The 21,618-nt window shown below is 38.9% G+C and overlaps 1 protein-coding gene across 1 annotated transcript in view; it reads left to right on the top strand.

Moving 5' to 3' along the window:
• LOC119651044 (serine/threonine-protein kinase D3) overlaps window positions 1-21,618 on the top strand; it is a 122,618-nt gene that overhangs the window by 80,420 nt on the left and 20,580 nt on the right. Inside the window, exons 5-8 of the mRNA XM_038054366.1 lie at window positions 4,689-4,855; window positions 10,967-11,927; window positions 12,520-12,731; window positions 14,696-15,041. Coding sequence (XP_037910294.1) covers window positions 4,689-4,855; window positions 10,967-11,927; window positions 12,520-12,731; window positions 14,696-15,041 — 1,686 coding nt within the window. The remainder of the gene's footprint in view (window positions 1-4,688; window positions 4,856-10,966; window positions 11,928-12,519; window positions 12,732-14,695; window positions 15,042-21,618) is intronic.

The following is a 21,618-nucleotide window of genomic DNA, read 5'->3' as shown; positions in this document are numbered from 1 at the left end:
AATTTTCCATGGTGGATCTCTTTTGTCACTCAAACCAATAACACGAAAGCGAATCTTCTGACCGTGCAATCTGATAGCCGCAACTGCACCACAATACACAAGTGATTGTAGTTGCAGCAGCGACATATCAGCACACAGTCGAGATGCAATCTCATCATTGATTTGAGATAGAATTCCCGGAGTTGCTGGAGATGCATAGAGCCTGGGAATGCCTGGTCTATGCAAAGGATCCATATCCGAGAATTCTATACACGCTCTTTGGAATTCGTCCCGAACCTCAGCGGAAACCTCAGCTGGACGGTGGAGAAGAGTGCTTCGGCGAGTACTGAACCTGTTGCCAGCAGTGCGGCGTGGTGTTGTTGATGCCGCCGCCTCTGCCCCCATCGACTCTCGGTCACCAGTTTCCCCGATGACTTCAAGTCGAACACGTTCCCTGATGGTGGCCGGGATTGTGTCGCTGCGAGTAATAAAGCGGTACTGGTCTGCGACTCGCTGCACAGTCACGTGCGCGAATTGCGGGAAACGCTCGACGAATCTCTGGTGCAACAAGGGGCGGTAAGATGTTGTACCCGCCCCCGCCGTTATTTCGTAGTAGGAGCGGATGATGAAGAGGTTCATTTCTTCAGTCCATTTCATCCGCTTCCTACGCGAACCTGCTGAAGTGGTCGCCACAGGTTGTGGCGAAACAGTTGCAGCAGGCGGAGCTGTGCTCCTGGTCGTCGTGGCGCCTAGACGTCGAACCGCCCCACGACTAGCGGTTTCGACGCCGTGCTGTCCATTACGAGAGCCCGACCCAGTCACCAAGTCAGACGACTCCCGCCGGTTATCCGTACCGGACCTTAAATTTCTCCTTCTTCTCATTTTTGGTGATGCATTTTATCCCTAGCTGCCAGGTGTGTAGATAGCTTCCTTAGTGAGTAATCTGCAAGTCTGCAAAGTTCCTGCACTTTCCTCACCTACCCCCTGAGACGCTGCGGTGGCGTACAGCCATTCAGACTGAAGCTATCCATCCCTCCTCCTGTCACAACCGGGCTTGGGACTTATTACGATTATTATTATTATTATTATAGGGGACAATATTCTGTATATATATGCTAAATTTCATGGAAATCAGGCAATTAACGCCAAAGTTATAGCAGTTCAAACTTAGCAATTTCGCGCGAGTTTACTGTTTCCAAAGCCATGCAAATCAGATGCTGACGTCATAATTACCTGGAATAATTGACATTCGCGTGGAATATTAAAGTCACATTTATGAAGAATCTATTTATCTGCAGCCCTTTTTAAGCTTTTGTGTAAAACACTTATGTGAAATCTAATCTTCGAGAGATTTCCCATTCCGGTATCTGTTCAAAAAATTTACTAATAGTATATTACCAACTTTTAGAAATAGACTAAAAACTCCCCTTAAGTTCATCCTAAGTGTACTAAGTGCACCGACATAGAGGACAGCCTCGTGCATACACATATCAGGTTTCATGAAAATCCAACTATTATTGGGAAAGTTATAGCAGTTCAAACTTAATAATTAACGAGAATAATTGAAATTCGAGTGAAATATTAAAATTCCATTCAAGAAGAATTTAATTCTCCCTAGTCCTTTTTAAGGTTTTGTGTAAACACAAAACGTGTGAACGCTCACGAATACAGTGAATTATATCCTTTTCCGTCGAATTTAAGGGGGAGTCCCCATACATGCAAAAGGGAGGTGTAAATTTTTTTTTCATCAAATATAGTCAACAGAGAAGAAGAAGAAATATCAAATTAAAGGTCTCGATTAGTATTTTTCAAGGCCGATCTTAGTTTTGACATTCGTTGGAAGCGTGGGGAGCGCGGGGGTTGAAAGTGATCACTTCTTTAAGGGGGCCATTCTCATAAACTACCAAACCGAAAAATCTGAAAAAAATCAGGAGGCTGCCACTATATGGTGCCTGGGCTCCAAAATACCTTCGATGCCGATATCTGTTTAAATAAAGTTAATAATAGTATATTACTGCAATTTTTTGTAATTGGTTAGAAACCCCCCTTAAGTTCATCCTAGTACCATGCAGTGATATAGGCTATAATAAAGAGCATGATCTTACCAAGTTTGGTGGAAATTGCACTATTATTATACTAACAAAGTTATAATACCTCAAATTTGTTGCTTCTTTCAAAATTGAAGACTATGAATGTCAATATCACCCGAAAGTGGATACTCTCACATAATATATGGATATATTACGTGCTACGTACTAAGAAATACACAAAACCTTTCGTACCTGAAGCGTCCAGCTTCCGGTTTCCCGACTTGTTTGTTTTTATTTGGACTGAATCGAATTTTTTTTTCTAATAATTCTTCCAGTTTCTCGATCTTCCCGGTTTCTTGTCGTCGCACAAAGACCAAAAAAAAACAACTTACGAACGAGATTCTTTTTCACGGTTAAACCGCGAACCGACTGCGCCAGTTAAGTAACAACACGTAGTGTGTATTTGTTACACATTTGTTTCTTTTACTACTTCCGTACTGCGATATAGAAACAAGACTATTGTAATATCGAAACAAGACTGAGGTTCCTTCTCGGTCACCTCGTATTTATATTTCCTTAAAATTATTTACATAATATACATATGTTCCTTATCTTCTATGAAACTATCTAATACATAACACATATTAACATATGGTTCTTATCTACGAAAAATCCTTCTTATCTGCGTAAAATCCAATCCTTTTATTAGGGTCAGGTGAGCGGCGAGGATGCGCAAATGCACCTTCGTTTATTATTCAACAACAGGACATGTTGTGAAAGAAAACATTTGACCTGAGTCGGGTATGACGAGATATGGCAAATGATAAAGACCGAAATATTTATAAGGGTCATACGGAGGAAAGAAGATGCGCAGATGCATCTTCGTTTATTATTATTTAGAACCAGGGTTTATGCCGGTCGTTAAAAGATGCCGACGGTGCGGATGGTTCCATAAGTAGGTCAACTCTCATTAGGTTTTAATAAATACTTTCAAGCTTTGATGTTTATGTTAAATTTTGCGCTTCAGATAGAATGGATCGTAGGTTCTCCATTAATTCACTTTGCCATTTTTAATGCTTTGTGGCAAATAAAATTTTAGTAGAATCGATTCATTATCAGTCTGTCTGCCAGTATATCACACGCCCTTTAATCACAATAAGTTGTTTTTGGAATCGGAAAAATTATGATTTCAAAAAATGTGGCAAAAAGTCTTAGAGGGTACTTTGTTATGAATGTACTTGACTTCAAGCAAAAAAGAAATTAGGTCACATACACACAATGAAGGGAAAGAAAGCATAACCGAGTGCAGTATTGACGCAGTAAGAAAAATGAATGGATTTTAATTAAACACCACCAAATTCGGATTTCAATTTTAATGTTATGTACGCAGTTACAGACAATACTGCATCGAATTGGAGAGTTGTTGAATCAAATTGGGCGAAATTTCCTTTCTAGCTTCCTACAATTTTTTGAGGAGATGTGCCGTATATGGGCCTGTAGTTTCAGTAAATCCTACAGTTGTTTAACCAGGTTAAAGCTATCGATTTGGGAGGTATATAGAATCGGTGCGGGACATTATATAATGGCCATTCTCGTGTCGAGAAGGAGGTAAACTTTGTATCGTTGTCCTACTGGAAGATAAAGTATTACTCTATGCCTCAGAAGGGGCTCAAACCACATCATATTAGAGTATACTTTTTTTTCTGTTCTAGTAAATAAATACCAGTCTATTCATTCCAGTCGCTTGGGAGCTCCAATTTAATCGATTCTCAACAGACCACATAACTGAATACTAAAAGTCTAAGATCATTTATTATAATGGCCTACATTCACGAACTACCCAACCGGCGCTATAGTTCTCAAAACTCCCTCCATTTCGATATCTGTCCAAATAAAGTTCATAAATGTATATTAGTCTAGTTTGTAAATTTGTTCTAAAACCTCGCGTAATATCCTTCCAGAATCATAATATTTTGTGGTACCACAGGTCATGATGTGGAACATCATTTGTTGTGTTGGAAATCTCATTTTTATGAACAAAGTTTTAACAGATGAAAGTTGCCATTTACCGGTAAATTTGCAGCACACTAAAGAATAGAATGTCAGTGTCTTATTGAAATGACAATCTCAAAGCATATACACTACAAGGCAGGTGCAAATGGAACCATCGTGCGCACAAATATTCTCACACAAAAAATATAATCTAAATAATAAGAAAAGCCTTAGCTCCAGCTCATCTAACGTTAAGCCATCCATCCACGTGCATTTCGACCTATCTGTTTCGCCAGAAAAGCCCGCAATGCACCCAGCCGCCGTTCAACTAAAAGCACCATCCACGTACCGGCAAGCTGCAACATCATTAGTTTAATTCTGGACAATTCAGACGAGAATTTGCGATATTTTTGTGTGTGAGCACGATAAAGCCTAAACAAACATGTCTAGCCGGTTGGCCGAATCATTTTTCATTCGATCATGGACCACCTGAACAATCAAAACTGACAGGCCAACTGCATCCCATTCATGTTACGCCGCCGGTACTAATTAGGATTTATCATTTGGCACCCAACACGGCTATATACGGAAAAAAATGTTAAACTACCCAAAATTATGCCTTTTACTGCTACTTAATTGCGCTAAATATTTGACCTAAAAATTAATTTACTTTTTCCTTCATTACAGGTTGTGGACAAAACTATCACAAACGATGTGTTGTTAAAATTCCTAATAATTGCAACAGAATAGACAATACTCGACGTTCATCTACTCTGCAGCCCCCAAGAAGTCCTTCGGGCGGCTCATCAAATTCTTTAATTTCCGAGGAACAATCAAATACGGGATCATCATTGGTAAGAAAGATGCAACAACTTATGAACGATATAACGAATTAAAACCCTAAAACCCTCAACAATTCGAGACATTCCATTTTTTCAACAGTTTTTTTTGCATGTAAAATTTGCATCACATTTCCCTAGTACGAATCAGTTTTCCAAATTTGCAATTAAAGTGATTAAGTTTAATTGTTTATTTTTGCCAAAAATTAGCAGTCGGTCGGTCAAGCTGACAAGTTTATAACATTTCGTGATTTCGCATTAAATTATAATTATTTCAAAGAGCAAAATGTAAGGTATTGCACAGATTGAGTTCTCGTGAATTATAATAATGACAAATATTCCGCCCATTTACTTAACATAATTTTTAAGGATACCTATATTTTAAGCATAAGTATCAAAGGATTGTTTTTCTATATATTCTTGGAATATTTTTTCTATATCCCTGCATGGTGATGGATAATAAGAACTCAAGAAAGTTAAAGATTTTAGCATTGTTAGATATGGTCTGGTCACTGTGGCTCTAAATTATATAGTAATCCACTTCCCCCTTCTGTATCAAATCGAAAAATTATATATTATAATTCCACATTTTTTTACAATGAAAACCAATTTACCTATTTTTTTGTAATTGTATTTTGATGTACATTGATTATTTTTTGGAATAAAAGGGTTCATTTTGAAAATTTCGTTTTTATTGCATTCGTTTCTATAATTTAAATGCCAATTTACCAGATCCTGTCTATCCTAAATCCTATTGTACTGAAGTGAATTTCCGCCAATATTTATGTCGCATTTTATATGTTGTCCATAAGACAGTCCATTTTCATTCTGATACTGTAGTTGTCGGAACAACGCTGGAATTTGCAAAACTATAATGTATTGGAAATTAGTTGATTAGGTACTCGTATATAATGGCTTACCATGGCACATAGAATAAACCAGGTCATCGGACGGAGGAATTTCTAGCCTTTTTCACTGCGCGAAATATCTACCTTCTCTGGAAAAGGAAGCCTGCACATGAAAGATGGATAACTTCTCTATAAAATCATAAGGAACATGGAGCATTATCGATCGGGGGATCAGTACGCAATGATCTGGACCTAGTAAATTCGCGGGAGGCAGTAATGAAAGGGTGATATAATATGTTGGTATCGCGAAGATTGAGTGCTTTAATTGGTAATTTGAAGGAGGTTTTCTTGTTCGAATTTCTCGGACGTTTAGAGCTAAAAGGGAAGAATGAGATGGGGGCGGTGAATGTGCTTGCTATTCCTTCACTGGCATTTGCGTTCTGATTATTATTATTTTCATTGAGCCCAGTCATGTGGAGTATTATATGAAAGGTTAAGGTTAATTCGGTGAAAACGTTGGATGCTTTTACGATTTTTTTTTGCGAATGCTGATGTGCAAACTTATTTAGTCAATTTCCATATAATAGTGAACAACCCAACAATATTTTTCGAAATTTCTATTGCAAAAAATTTAAAATTGAATGTGTGACTGTTAATCGTTGGAGGCACTTCGGGAAATGTCTCGCGATAGAATCACCCGGAACATAAAAATCACAATGCATTCGATAAAGGAGATAGTTCTCGAAGTAACTCAGTGAGGATTTTTTTCCGTGGCACTTGGAGGCCAAAAACCCGATTTTTGCTGAAAAATCGGCTAATTTAAACAAATTTAAAATAAAAAAATATTAAATAAAAACAAGCAACGTTTCAAAACGATTTGGACAGTAGATATTGAGTTTTAAAAAGGAGCAAAAAAATGTGAGGATATTTTTTTAAAGTTTGGGTACTAAGCCCTAAACAAGGGGTGCATGGACTACAAAAAAAGAGGGAGTAAGTTGCTTTCTATTTGGTTCGGTCCGGCATTAAGTTGATGCGGACTTAGCACCCCATATTTAAAAAAAAAATTAAAATAGCAAGTTTAGAAAAAGCGATTTAAAGTTTTGCAGACTAAAAGACCCGGCCTAGAGCAACGGACGTTGAATTCCTCATAACTTCGTCAATTTTTTCCGATCGAATTGAAATTTTAACACAATGTTCTTGAGGTTTTGTATGTCTATTATATGAGAATATTTGAATGGGCATTTGTACTTAGCTAGTAATGTTTATGCATTTAATCTGTCAGATTATTTATTTTAGTGTGATGCTAACGTTTAAAGTGTTAGATTGCAATAAATTTGCACAAAGACAAGTTTGACTCATATAAGATTGTTCGTGACAGTGTGATTTACAACAAACTTAAACTCACTGATATAGCCTATACTACTACAAAAGTTGGTAATTCTAGAATAAAGTAGCAGTAATTTGAGGCTTAGATACTATGTGAATGGATTGCCATAACTTTTTCAGTTTATTCGGTTGGATAGTTTCAGAGAACGGGTTTTTGATTGACCCGCTTCGGACCGCCGCACTCATCCTCTTTTCAACCAATGTTCAAACTTAGATCGGCTTCGATAGTACTAATCGAGACCTTTCATTTGATACTCCGCACGACTATATTTGGTGAAAAAGAAAATTACACCCCTTAGACTCAACCTAGAGCAATGTTACTCACTACTTGCAAGAAAATTCACAGTTGTCACCTTTCAACCAAATTTCGGGTGTGACAGATGGGCAAACAGATATACGGACGGGCAGGCAGATAGCAAACCGATTTAAATAAGACTTTGTTTGAAACCTTAAAAAAGGATAGATGTAGAGCAAGCTGGAAGCCGGAAGCTTGACATTTGAGGAATGAAAAGGAAATTTGGGGCAGAAAGTTATAAAACCGAATACTACTAAAAACTTAGGGAAAAATATGCAAATAATATGAAAATTATAAAATGTAAAGTAATTTAAAATAAGTATACATAATAACAAGTCGGGAAACCGGAAGCTTGACGCTTCAGGTATAAAAGGTTTTGTGTTTCCCTATGTGAGGAGCATAACGTAGTTCTCCATTGGCTTATAGCATTGACCCGAGATATTGAAATCATTCAGTTCTCGGCAGGTTACTGCCATTGCCAGAACTCAGCGATTTAAAAATCTCGAGTCAACGATATCAGCCAATGGAGAACTGCATAATGAAATTGTTTCACGCATTAATGCAACCTGGATGAAGTGGCATTCCTCAACTGGTGTTCTTTGTGATCGACGTATCAGCGCACGTCCCAAATCTAAAATTTACTGCAATATCGTCCGTCTGCTCTTCTCTATAGTTCTGAGTGTTGGCCGACTATAAATGACAATGAATGGCGTCTTGCGGTAATTGCACTGGTGGCGTGACAAGTTTTGATTACGTCTGAAATGAGAATATCCGCGATCGATATGGGTTTGCATCGATCGTGGAAAAACTGCAAGAGAGGCGTTTTCGATGGTGTGGTCACGTAATTCACGCCAACGAGAATTCAACAACCAGTATTGATCAGAACATCGAAAGCAATGGTAAGCAACCAAAAAGCCGGCCAAAACAATGGTGGCTTGATAAGCTGGATGGGGATTTAAAGGTCTCGCGATTACATTCTGATCAGGCATTTGATAAAATAAAATGACGAAACCGATCACCACGAGCCGACCCCGCTTCTGAATCGAAGGCTGAAGAAAAAGGAAACGATGTGAGGAGCGACGAGTGCACGACAGCTCCGTGTAATATAGCTAAAAACTCCATTGCCCTCTATTTTCTAGAAAGCGATTTAAATAAATCATTTGATGGAAAGCCCTGTGTTGATAATGGTCAACCTCATACGCTTCACGCCCTCAGGTTAATATTATTAGCGAATGAAAACAATTTAACCAACATCAAATATAAAAAAGGGCTAGGGAGAATTAGATTTTTCTTGAATGGAATTTTAATATTTCACTCGAATTTCAATTATTCTCGTTAATTATGACGTCAGCATTTTATTTGTATGGCTTAGAATGCTGTTAATTAGCACGAAAGTGATAAGTTTGAACTGCTATAACTTTCCCAATAATAGTTGGATTCTCATGAAAGTTTGCATGTGTATGCACGAGGCTGTCCTCTATGTCGGTGCAAAATTTAGTACAATTAGGATGAACTTAAGGGGAGTTTTTTAGTCTATTTCTAAAAGTTGATAATATACTATTATATTAGTAATTTTTTTGAGCAGATACCGGAATGGGACATCTCTTTAAGATTAGATTTCACATAAGTGTTTTACACAAAACCTTAAAAAGGGCTGCAGATAAGTAGATTCTTCATAAATGTGACTTTAATATTCCACGCGAATGTCAATTATTCCGGGTAATTATGACGTCAGCATCTGATTTGCATGGCTTTGGAAACAGTAAACTCGCGCGAAATTGCTAAGTTTGAACTGCTATAACTTTGGCGTTAATTGCCTGATTTCCATGAAATTTAGCACATATATACGAAATAGTGTCCCGTATGCTGGTACAAAATTCGGAAGTGCTACGATGAATCTAAGGGGGGTTTTTCAGTAAATTTCTAAAAAGTAGTTATATACTATTAGTAAGTTTATTTGAGCAGATATCGGAATGGGACATATTTTGAGGCCTAGATTTCATCTAGACGCACCACCCTGATTTTTCTCGGATTTTTAGGTTGGGTAGTTTCCGAAAATGAGTCCTGTCTCACTTCAAGTGCGTACATTTTGACTCCTTACTCACGCACTTTGCACTTTATGCCAAAACTAATGCCAGTCTCGGAAAGTGCAAATCGAAACCTTTCATTTGATACCCTACACAACTATATCCGGTGAAAAAATTTTTTGAATCCCTCCTTTGCATGTATGGGGAGCCCCCCTTTAAACTCCACCTAAATTTATGCCACTCGCTGTTTGCGTGGGATTTCATAGTTCTCATCTGTCCACCAAATTTCGTTCACAGACAGACAGACATTGAATCGATTTTAATAAGGTTTTGTTTTACACAAAACCTTAATAAGTAACTGCGGAATCAAATCTGAAAAAGAATATAAACGAAATAGAAACAATGCCAAACTATAATATACAAAACTCTGAAAAAATAGCAAAAAGATTGGACAAAGTACTTGGTTTCACGAAATTTTTGCCTGGCGCAAAAGTGGGTCAATGATATTTGGCGTTTAAATGTGTGAATTTAAGTTTATAAAATTATTAATCAATTGCAGTTAAATAAAAAAAGAAGAATATTTGATTAACTGAAAATTAAAATAATTACGATTGCCACGGTGACTTCAACCATGACATCATCGCCACCTGAAATATTTCCGCAAATTTTTAATTTTGCCCTAGATTCCCGAAACATTTCAGAATAAAGTGTTGCTTGAAATATTTTACAAGACATTCAACTTTAATAAAGATTTCAGAAATATTTCATAATGGGCAAACTCCGACCAATAATCGATGACTTTTTTCATTTTCACCGGGAAATAGCCCTAGTCGGCAGTTCAATTTAACCAATTACAAAACCACCTGGATAAACCAGTTTGCTATTATCTAGCCCAGTTAATTTACCGAGGCATAATATAGACGACACGGTACAAATCCCTCTGCCAGCAGCAAGATTTGAACCACGATTTCTGCTCCGATAGCCTAACTCGCCAGACTATTGTCGTCATATAACATATGTTAAGCACACATATACCCCTATAATGCATGTAAGGAGAGTTTTCTTGTAAATTTAATTTGCTATTATTTACTTTATTTGAGGACCAACCACAAGTAATAACTGAACCCTTTCATTAGACGTGAAACATAATTATATCCTGGAAAAAAAAATGTCCACTTTACTTTTCCATATATGCGGAAACCCCCTTTCAAACTCAGCATAAATTCGTACAACTAATTGGATGCTAAGACTACATAATTTCACGAAATCTAGTGACATTAGCTTTGGCCGTTCTCGAGTAAATTGGGTGTGACCGACAAACTGAAAGACAGAAAGGCAGACAAATATTGAACTGATTTTGTTTTACACAAAACCTTAAAAATGATATCGTAAATTGTTACAATACAATATGAAGTGACCACTATCTTGCTTCGTAGTGGATGTGGCAAATTGCTTTGTATTATATCAAAGCTAATAATAAATTGACCAGTTCTGGTTTGTAATCACAGCTTTTATGTTCCCATGTTTTGCGTGCTACTTAATATGTATAATATTATTTTTATCGTTCCAGCAAGTGCCACTATTAAATCGCCAAAACCGTTCGCCGTCGTTTGGAAGCAGAAGTGGTGGCTCAAGTCCTGGTATTGGTGTTACAGCAGGCGGAGGAGTATTCACCGGAGTCACAGGTGGTGCTGCAGGCTTTATGATGCCTGGTCGAATAAGAATACCACACACTTTTATGGTTCACACCTACCGCTTCCCTACCGTCTGCCAATATTGCAAAAAGCTTTTAAAAGGACTTTTCAAACAAGGTGTTCAGTGTCGCGATTGTCATTACAACGCACATAAAAAGTGTATTGAAAAGGTTCCACAAGATTGTACTGGAGAGAATCAGAGTATAGATTTAAGCGACGGAGCTGTGAGTAATGAACGGGACTCTTTCTTCAAGGATGAGTTTGACGACAGTGACTTTGATGACACTTCGTTCTTAAACTACAGTAATCGACGGAATATGGAAATGCCCAAAATAAACGGGAACATAGATGGAATACAATCAGAACCGCTATCGACAAAAATCGGGAGTGGTTCCCCACTCTCCCCTAGTGCAAATATCCCTCTCATGCGTATTGTTCAATCTGTAAAACATACAAAAAAACGAGGTGGACAGGCCTTGAAGGAAGGGTGGCTGGTCCATTACACGAACCTCGACAAGACGGTTAAACGCTACTTTTGGCGACTCGACTCGAAAGCCATTACACTGTTTATGGCTGACCAAGGAAGCAAGTACCATAAAGAAATTCCTTTAAGTGAAATATTGACTATAGATACAAATAAGGATGTGTCGAAGGAAAAAAATCATTGCTTTGAGATTCGAACTGCGAATGTTGACTATTTCGTCGGGCAAGATCCAATGGTAGGTTGCACCGAGGAACCTGTAAGAATCCCACCTCCTGACAGTGGAATCGGAACCGATATCGCAAAAAGCTGGGAGACATCTATTCGACAGGCATATATGCATGTGACAAATACACGTACGTATCCATTACTATATTCCGAGCTTAATAATTCAACTTACTCCGTTTTTACCAGCGGAAGACTTTGCACGCCTAGATCGGGTTACAAAGCATTTGCAGAATTTGTGAATTCTAAAATCTAAACACATTTCAAACTTTTGCAAATCACAGTGGCACATAACAATTAGCAGTTCATTTAGATAGTTCAATTCAATTACTTAGGCTGATTCTTTGGCGGTGGGTGTTTAATTAAGATTTGATTGAGAGTTGTTATTGTCCTGACGCTATGTAAAAAACTTTGTTTAATAAACATTCCACCAGCACGTGCAAACCTTGTGTTCATTGCGCAAGGTAGTCAATGCTACATTTATCATGAGATGAAAAAGTTACTTAATGAAAACGCATTTATCATAAAATTTGCTCGCATTAAGAAGTTCCGAGGAAACTTACCTGACTTGAGCCCCGTGCAGGCGTGAGGTAATAAATAGGATTATTGAGCTCGTGCTTTCTTAACACGGTTTGAAATAAAACATGATATGCGCCTCATAAATCATGGGAATTCGTTACTTCTTCTCCGAAATATACACTTTCCCTATTCGTACATTTTCAGAATCATGCTGCGATTCCGAGGAAAATGTTCAGGACATGGGGCAACTTTATCAAATATTTCCAGACGAAGTTCTCGGATCAGGACAATTTGGTGTTGTTTATGGTGGCATCCATAAAAAATCACAACGAGAGGTGGCCATAAAAGTTATCGACAAATTGCGATTTCCAACCAAACAAGAGGCTCAACTTAAGAACGAAGTGGCCATATTACAAGTAAGTGTTTTCGATCTTTTGTTCGTTTGTGTTTATTTGTATGCTTTCTCACTTCATCCAAAATTCATTAAATTGTCGTGAGATTCTGTTGCTGTCGTGGGTACAATCTACTGTCGTAAATAAAAACAATGAGAATATGATGACTTTGTTGTTGTGTTTTATACTGAACAAATTAACTGTCTGTGCATAATGTTTTGCGTATCATTGGCCATCGGATTGGATGGAACCTCGTTAAGTCGAATTTGCCAGGAAAAATTGTTCGAGTTAAGAGATTGCGACTTGAATAATTAAAAATATTTAATACAAAGGAGGCATACAAGAGCGAAATATGCATGTATGTGAAATGAAATTTCAAGATTCCATACTTGAAACAAACAATAAATTTATCCCTTCTCTGGCTTATGCATTCGGAATATTGCCGTGGACGAAAACCGATCTAGAAAACGTCCAGCGGCGGATACAGACTACTATGTCCAAATTCCGAATGCATCATCCAAACTCTGCCGTGGAGCGGATGAACCTGCCTCGTGACATCTGTGGTAGGGGCGTGGCTGACGTGGCGGCACAACATCATCGCCGAGTCGATTGGCTATGTGCTTATTTTACAGCAAAGAGCAGGCGAGTCCCTTGTATGCAGCTATCTATAAGGCAGACTGTGGGCTGACTCCACTTAAATTAAAGGATCGATCTTTCAATCCTTTGAGTGGGGGAAGTCCGACCAAGAGCGGGTCGATGAATGGAAGTCGAACGAATTACACGGCAAACACGTGAATTGTCTTTGGCAGCCATTTGTCGATTTGCATTTGGTGGGCGTCATTGCCACCTGAGTTGATAAAAAGCTCATAATGAAAGAGCAAGTGGAGAACGACCAGTGCAGAATATGTGATTCGGGGTTAGAGACGTTGGGCTATCTCAATTCTGCCTGCACTGTAATGGCACCGGTGCAGTACACGAACAGGTACAATGCTTGTATGTAAGCTGATTCATCAAGACCTTGCATACAAGCATGGACTAGTCACGGGAATATGTCCGGTTTACCGACATGAGTCGCAGGCGCAGGCTCCTTCTTACAGCATGTATTGGGACCAGCAAGTTTTAACTGATCGCCAAATTCTTTACACTGAACTGAACCATTCGAAATCAACTTCATCACCTTTTTGGTCTTTGCATGCTCTGTTCCTTTTAAAATTTCCACTAGCACCAGCATTTTCAAACCTTCTGTCCTTATCTACTCAAATGGGGGATAAAGTAATATGGAGAATTTAAGAGCAGATTTGAATTCTTAGCACCTTTCCCAATAGATCGTATTTTGTAGAAACAGTCGTTAATAATGGTATATTACTATTATATAATTTTTAGTATTTTACTGCAAAATCACCTTAAGTTCATCCTAGAATCACGAAAATGCGCAACAATGTTGGCTGTAACATAGAACATGATCAAAGTTACAATAGGTCAAACTTGTCGCTTCTATGCAAATTCAAGACTATGAATGTCAGTATCACCCGAAACTGGATATTCTTTTTATAAAAGAAATAGACAAAACCTTTCATACCTAAACCGCCCTGCTACCGATTCCCCTAATTGTTTTGTTTTTTGTTACATATTTCGATAGAATAGTAACTAAAGAATATGTGAGTCAATATTTAAATTCGTTTTGATTCTACAGCGGTTAACCCCTCCTCCATTTGAAGCGTTCTAAGATCTGTTTTACGTAATATATATTTTGTATAAAAATTTATTTTGGTATGTATGTGAGTGTTATGTGCTACAGAATCAAGCATTGTAAGAAGCGTCCTCCTTCCTCTTCCTCCTTTGGGAGAACGAATTTCCTGGTTTGAAGGCTCCTTAAGGCGAGTTTCGAGCGGCTACTGTTGTTTTGTAGCGTTAGGATTCATTTGCCATTTTCATCTTCGGTTTTTTATCTTTGACGTTGTTTGTGTTAACTACCTTTTCCTCTACAGAACATTTCTCATTGCGGCGTAGTGAATCTAGAACGGATGTTTGAAACACCAGAAAGGATTTTCGTCGTGATGGAGAAATTGAAAGGAGATATGTTGGAGATGATTTTGTCAAGTGAACGAGGGCGGTTGAGTGAACGAGTCACGAAATTCCTAATCACGCAAATATTGATCGCTTTGAAGCATTTACATAGCAAAAATATTGTGCATTGTGATTTGAAGCCAGAGAACGTACTACTATCATCCGATGCAGAATTCCCGCAGGTAAAACTATGCGACTTTGGTTATGCGCGGATTATAGGAGAGAAATCATTCAGAAGATCGGTGGTGGGGACACCAGCATATTTAGGTAAGTATATTTAATTCTAACATTGCTTAATGGTTGCAGTGCTATTCACCACATTTTTTAAGTAATTAAAGAATAGATACTGGAAATCTTCTTAAATGCTGAACTCTTCCTTGAAGAGCCAACTGCTAAACTTATTTATCATGAATAAATGAGCTATTAGTTAAATTACAACGATTATATATTAAATTATAAAAAAAAATGTCTTTTTTTACTCCAAAATGGCGGCGATATTGCCGCGTTAAAAAAATAATTTTTTTGAACTGCCGAATTCAATCCAATGCGTAATAGAAATTTTATGTAAACCCCGTGCTAAAAAGCATACGCATATATGCATAAATTAAATACCGCTGGTACATACGTGTACACATGCCCATCTTATAGTGCACTATCCGTAAACTTCATTAGCATGTCTATCTTAAGTAATCGATACTGATATACAAATAATTAAAAAAACAAGTCGGAATACCGGGAGCTGGCGCTTTGGGTATAAAGGTTTTGTATTCATCTAATTTGAGAAACTTTCCACGCACATTTTTTCATTCGTATGCGGCTAACAACCCAAAATTTCCTTCATATCTTTTTCATTTACTCCGTGCATTACAGGATGCATATGTATATACAAAGTACGTATATTGAATACCTTTCGCTTTCTTTGTTAATAATAATTGGGTTTCCGTTAAAATCCCCATAGTTATGGCTTATGGTGTCCCTTACACCACTGCCGAGTTTTCTACTTCTAGCGGGAACATGGGGCTTTCGGGTTAAATTTCTCAAATATGCTAATATACTATTATTAACTTTATCTATGCAGATTTCAGAACGGGATGTATTTTCGGTTAGATATTATAGTTTTGAGAACGAGACCTGTTACACTTTTCAAGGGTCATATTTTGAGCCTTCACTCCCTTATTTTTCATCCGAGATAAAATATGGGACCTGTAGACATTCTGTGAAAACAAATTGTGCACCATTCCCCCTTAAACTCAACACAAAATGGTGCCACTTGCTTTATGTAAAGAGATCCACAGACCACACATTCTCACCAACTTTCGTGACAATCGGTCCTGCCGTCTTCGAATAAATCGGCAGAGAGACGGATAGACTCACATCGACTCGATTCTAATAAGGTTTTGTTTCACACAAAATCTTAAAAAAGGTAAGAAAAGTTAAGTGAAACGCCCCCATGAAATTCTCCCTTTCGTTTGGTACCCGACAAGGCCATATTCAGTGAAACTGAACAGAAAATAATGCCGCCCATTGCATGTAAAGGGGCAGGGGTTCTCAGCTAATTTCGTGACAATCGATTCAGCCTTTTCCGAGTAAATCGGGTGTGACAAACATTGAATCAATTTTAATAAGGTTTAGTTTCCCGCAAAACCTTAAACAAGTAGGGAAACCGGAAGCTCGACGCATCAAGTATAAAAGATTTTGTGTTTCCCTATGTAAGGAGCATAACGTAGTTCTCCATTGGCTTATAGCATTGACCCGAGATCTTGAAAATGCTCAGTTCTGGGCAGATTATTGCCATTGCCAGAACTGAGCAATTTAAAAGTATCGTGTAAGTAATGATTGAGACCTTTCATTTAATTCTCCATACGAGTATATTCGGAATGAAAAGATGTGTACCACTCTTTTGCATGTATAGACAAACCCCTTTAAACTTTACATAAATTCATACCTACCAAATTTCCTTTAAATCAATGAATCTATTTTCAAACAAGTCGGGAAACCGGAAGCTTGACGCTTCAGGTATAAAATGTTTTGTGTTTCCCTATGTGAGGAGCAAAAAGTAGTTCGCCATTGGCTTATAGCATTGACCCGAGATATTGAAATCGCTCAGTTCTGGGCAGGTTACTGCCATTGCCAGAATTGAGCGATTTAAATATCTCGAAGGGCAGGTTACTACCATTGCCAGAACTCAGCGATTTAAATATCTTGAGTCAATGCTATCAGCCAATGGAGAACTGCGTAATGAAATTGTTTCACACATTAACGCAACCTGGATAAAATGGCATTCCCTAACTGGTGTTTTTTGTGATCGACGTATCAGCGCACGTCACTAATCTAAAATTTACCGCAATGTCGTCCGTCTGCCGCTCTCTATAGTTCTGAGTGTTGGCCGACTATAAAAGACAATGACCGGCGTCTTGCGGTAATGGGGACGAAGATGTTGCATTGCACTGGTGGCATGACACGTTTTGATCACGTCTGAAATGAGAATATCCGCGATCGATATGGGCTTGCAAAAACTGCGAGAGAGGCGTTTTCGACGGTGTGGTCACGTAATTCACGCTCAGAGCATCGAAGTCGATGGTAAGCAATAAAAAGCCGGCCAAAACAATGTTGTCTTGATAAACTGGATGAGGATTTAAAGGTCTTGCGATTACATCCTTATCAGGCACTTGATGAAATAAAATGGCGAAACCGATCACGACGAGCCGACCTTGCTTGTGAAATGAAGGCTGAAGAAAAAGAAAAAGATGTGAGGAGCGACGAGTGCCCTCTATTTTCTAGAAAGCGATTTAAATAAATCATTTGATGGAAACCCCTGTATTGATAATAGGCAACCTCATACGCTTCACAATCTGAGTTTAATATTATTAGTAAATGCCAAGAATTTAACCAACATCAAATATAAAAAAAGGCTAGGGAGAATTAGATTCTTTTTGAATGGAATTTTAATATTTCACTCGAATTTCAATAATTCTCGTTAATTTTGACGTCTGCATCTTATTTGTATGGCTTAGGACGCTGTTAATTAGCACGAAATTGACAAGTTTGAACTTCTATAACTTTGACACTAATAGTTGGATTTTCATGTAACTCGGCATGTGTATGCACGGAACTGTCGGTGCAAACGGTGCAATTAGTACACCTAGTCGGTGCAATTTAGTACATCTAGGACGAACTTAAGGGGAGTTTTTTAGTCAGTTTCTAATAGTTGATAATATACTATTATTAAATTTATTTGAGAAGATACCGGAATGGGACATCTCTCGAAGATTAGATTTCACATAAGTGTTTTACGCAAAACCTTAAAAAGGGCTGCAGATAAGTACTATATTATAGATTCTTCATAAATGCGACTTTAATATTTCACGCGAGTGTCAATTATTCCGGTTAATTGTGACGTTAGCATCTTATTTGCTTGGCTTTGGAAGCAGTAAATTCCCGCTGCTCCCCTGCTATACCTTTGGCGTTATTTGCGAGGTTCCCCCAAAATCTAGCACGTATATAGGAAATATTGTCCTCTATGCTGGTACAAAGTCCAGCATTGTCCTAGGATGAATTGAAGGGGGGTTTTTCAATAAATTTCTAAAAAGTAGTAATATACTATTAGTAAGTTTATTTGACCAGATATCGGAATGGGACATATTTTGAGGCCTAGATTTCATCTAAGCGCACCACCCTGATTTTCGGATTTTTAGGTTGGGTAGTTTCCGAAAATGAGTCCTGTCTCACTTTAAGTGCGTACGTTTTGACTCCTTACTTACGCACTTTGCAATTCACGCCAAAACTAATGTCAGTAAAGTACAAATCGAGACCTTTCATTTGATACCCTACACGACAATATCCGGTGAACTAAATTTTTGAATCCCCCCTTTGTATGTATGGGGAACTCCACCTAAATTTATGCCACTCGCTGTATGCGTGGGAGTTCATAGTTCCCATCCGTCCACCAAATTTCGTTCGGATCGGTTTAGCCGTTTTGCACAAAAATGTGTGTGACAGACAGACAGACAGACATTGAATCGATTTTAATAAGGTTTTGTTCTACACAAAACCTTAAAAAGGCAAACATGTCTTTTTTCTGAATTCACATCTGGCCTGCTTAAGGTGTAATCACTATAATCTCACAAAATCCACACTTTTAGGTAATACGTAAACGAATCCTCAGTGGTTTCAATATTTGATAATTTTAGGTGGTGTGTATATGCAACTGGCAATTCTGTTTTTCTTCTTCTTTAACCGTTGTCCGGTCCAAAACAGGATAAGCTCCTATATCATTGGTAATATGTACATTTAGTAAATGGTTTTATCCTGAAAGCGTTTTAAAGAAATTTTCCAATAATTTAGAGGTAGTAAAAACACGTTCGTTTCATATACGTATAGGACTCTGGTGTAGCGTTTTTCAGAATATTGGCTTCAATGTGGCGCTGATATTTTCTAATATTTTCGAATCCAGTAAGTTCCAACGAAGATGACGAATTTGACACATTTGCTAATTCCAATTTAATGGTACTACAGTGAAATCCCCATAATGCGGACATCGATAATTCGTATTTTCGGTTAATTCGTTTAAATTTGTCGGTGCTCAGAGTTAATTTTCTTTATTTTGCATTCCCCGTAATTGGTAATTCCGATATTTCGTACCGAATCCTCAGTCTCTTGACTGCACGAATTATCGGGATTCTATTGTATATGTTTTCTTATGGATTTATTTTGCAATTGAGTAAAAGGCAAAAAAATGCAAATAAAAATACCGTATGGCCCCCATCAAAACGTTGCAATCTGTATTGCTTAACGCGACGGCGCGTCTTACATACCAAGCCAGCTCCCAGATAGCGAATTCGTTTTAGTAGTTGATAATGTAATGGAATGATTTGTGGTGTAGGGTTCTAATATGTGCGTCTCCAATTGGTAAGAAGAGTATAGTATCAGTAGTATTATCAGAAATAAGAAGAAGCACCATCTGACTGGCAAGAAAGTACCACAGTTCTAGTAAGGAAAAGGAAAGGTAGTCCAGCAGAATGTTCAAATTGACATCCGATTCACTTCCTGCCCTATACCTCGCTTCTCATAGCGAAGTTGATCTCAAGCAACTTGGCCAAAAATGGTATGCTCGCCTTATGCAAAACGGTCTCAGACTGAATCAAAATAAAGCTGAATTTCTGACGACCGATTCTAATGAAACAGGCACAATCACTGTCAGCGGCAGTGGCCTGGTGAGAACTGAGCTGTGCAAATATCTCGGGTCAATGCTATCAGCCAATGGAGAACTGCGTTATGAAGCTGCTTTACGCATTAGCGCAACTTGGAAGTGGCGTTCCACAAGTGGTGTTCTTTGTGATGGACGTGTCAATGAACGGGTGTCGTTCGCCCTGCCGCCCTATATGGCTCTGAGTATTGGCCGACTGTATGTTAAAAGACAATGAACGGCGCCTCGCAGTAATGGAGACTGTTCAGGCGTTTGAGATAACCAAACAACAGCTGGTGGATATTACACTTCAGGCATTCCCGCAGGAAAATGCCCTCTCAGCTGTATTCGTCAATGCCTCAGACATTGCTGTAGGTGCCGCTTTTCACCAAAAAGTGAACTAAATCTGGCAGTCAGTGAGCTTCTTCTCTAACAAACTGAATCCCGGTCACAACAGAGTACAGCACTTTCGATCGTGAGTTATTAACTGCGTACGTTGCAATTAAATATTTCCGGTATTAAAGGCATCCTTAAAGGCATGCCATTCACAGTGTTCACGGACCATAAGTCACTCACTTTTGCTTTGAAACAAAAGCCCGACAAAGCGTCTCTTCGCCAACTGTGCCACTTGAGTTTTATCAGCCAGTCCACTTCCGACATTCAGCACATATCTGGAAAAGATAAGGCGGTTCCTGACGTTTTGTCAGGGGGGAATTTCCTATCTTCGCATCGACATCCAATATATACTGCGAGACCTCAGGCAAGGGACCAAGGCCATATATTCCGGCCGATTTCCGAAAGACATCTCTCCCATACATTCGGGCAACTAATCAGTTGGTCACCGCAAAGTATTTCTGGCCGTCCATGAACAAGGTCGTTAATTCTTGGGCTAGACAGTGCATCGCATGCCAGAAGTGCAAGACTACAAAGCATGTAATTAAAGAGGTAGGAGTGTTCCCTCGGTCAACCAAGTGTTACCAAAGAATCCATTTGGAGATCACGCACAGTTTCAGGTATTGCCTCACAATCATCGATAGCTTCCCGCAGTGGCTTGTGGGGATACCACTGAAGGACATTACTGCACAATCTTGTTGAGGCGCTCTGTCCGAATCGAATGGATTCTACGCTTTGGTGTGGCGGCAATTATAATCATAAACCTGGGAATACAGTTCGAGTCCTCCGTTTTGTCACAGTTGGACAAACTTGTCGGCTTCAGACGCCGTTTCCTCGTACCACCCGCAGTCCAATGGGATGCTTGAAAGGTGGCACAGGACGCTGAAAGCCGCTGCAATAGCCCGAGGCGACCTATCGTGGGTGCAGGCCTGTCATTCGTTCTACTAGGCCTCCGGACAGCTAGTCGCGACGAACTTGCTGCAAGTTCCACTGAGCTGGTATACGACGAGAACCTCAACACTGTCGAAACTGACGCCGTCACTATCCGCCAATCAGGGGAAACCTTGTCTGATGTGACCAGAAATTTCGAGTCGTGCACGCAGATCTTAATTAGGACGGATGCCTTTCGGAAGCTGCTGCAGCGACCTTGCTGGGGCCCCTCCGAAGTTCTCGATCGAGGCCCACACTATTCTAGCCTCAACGTCAGGGGGAAGCCCATGGTGTTTTATGTAGGCACCTGTCGTGAGACTTAATCTTACGGTCCTC

This window comes from Hermetia illucens, chromosome 3, assembly GCF_905115235.1.
Source record: "Hermetia illucens chromosome 3, iHerIll2.2.curated.20191125, whole genome shotgun sequence".
Taxonomy (NCBI): domain Eukaryota; kingdom Metazoa; phylum Arthropoda; class Insecta; order Diptera; family Stratiomyidae; genus Hermetia; species Hermetia illucens.
The sequence above is the reverse complement of the archived record's forward strand: the minus strand, read 5'-3'. Positions and strand labels throughout refer to the sequence as shown.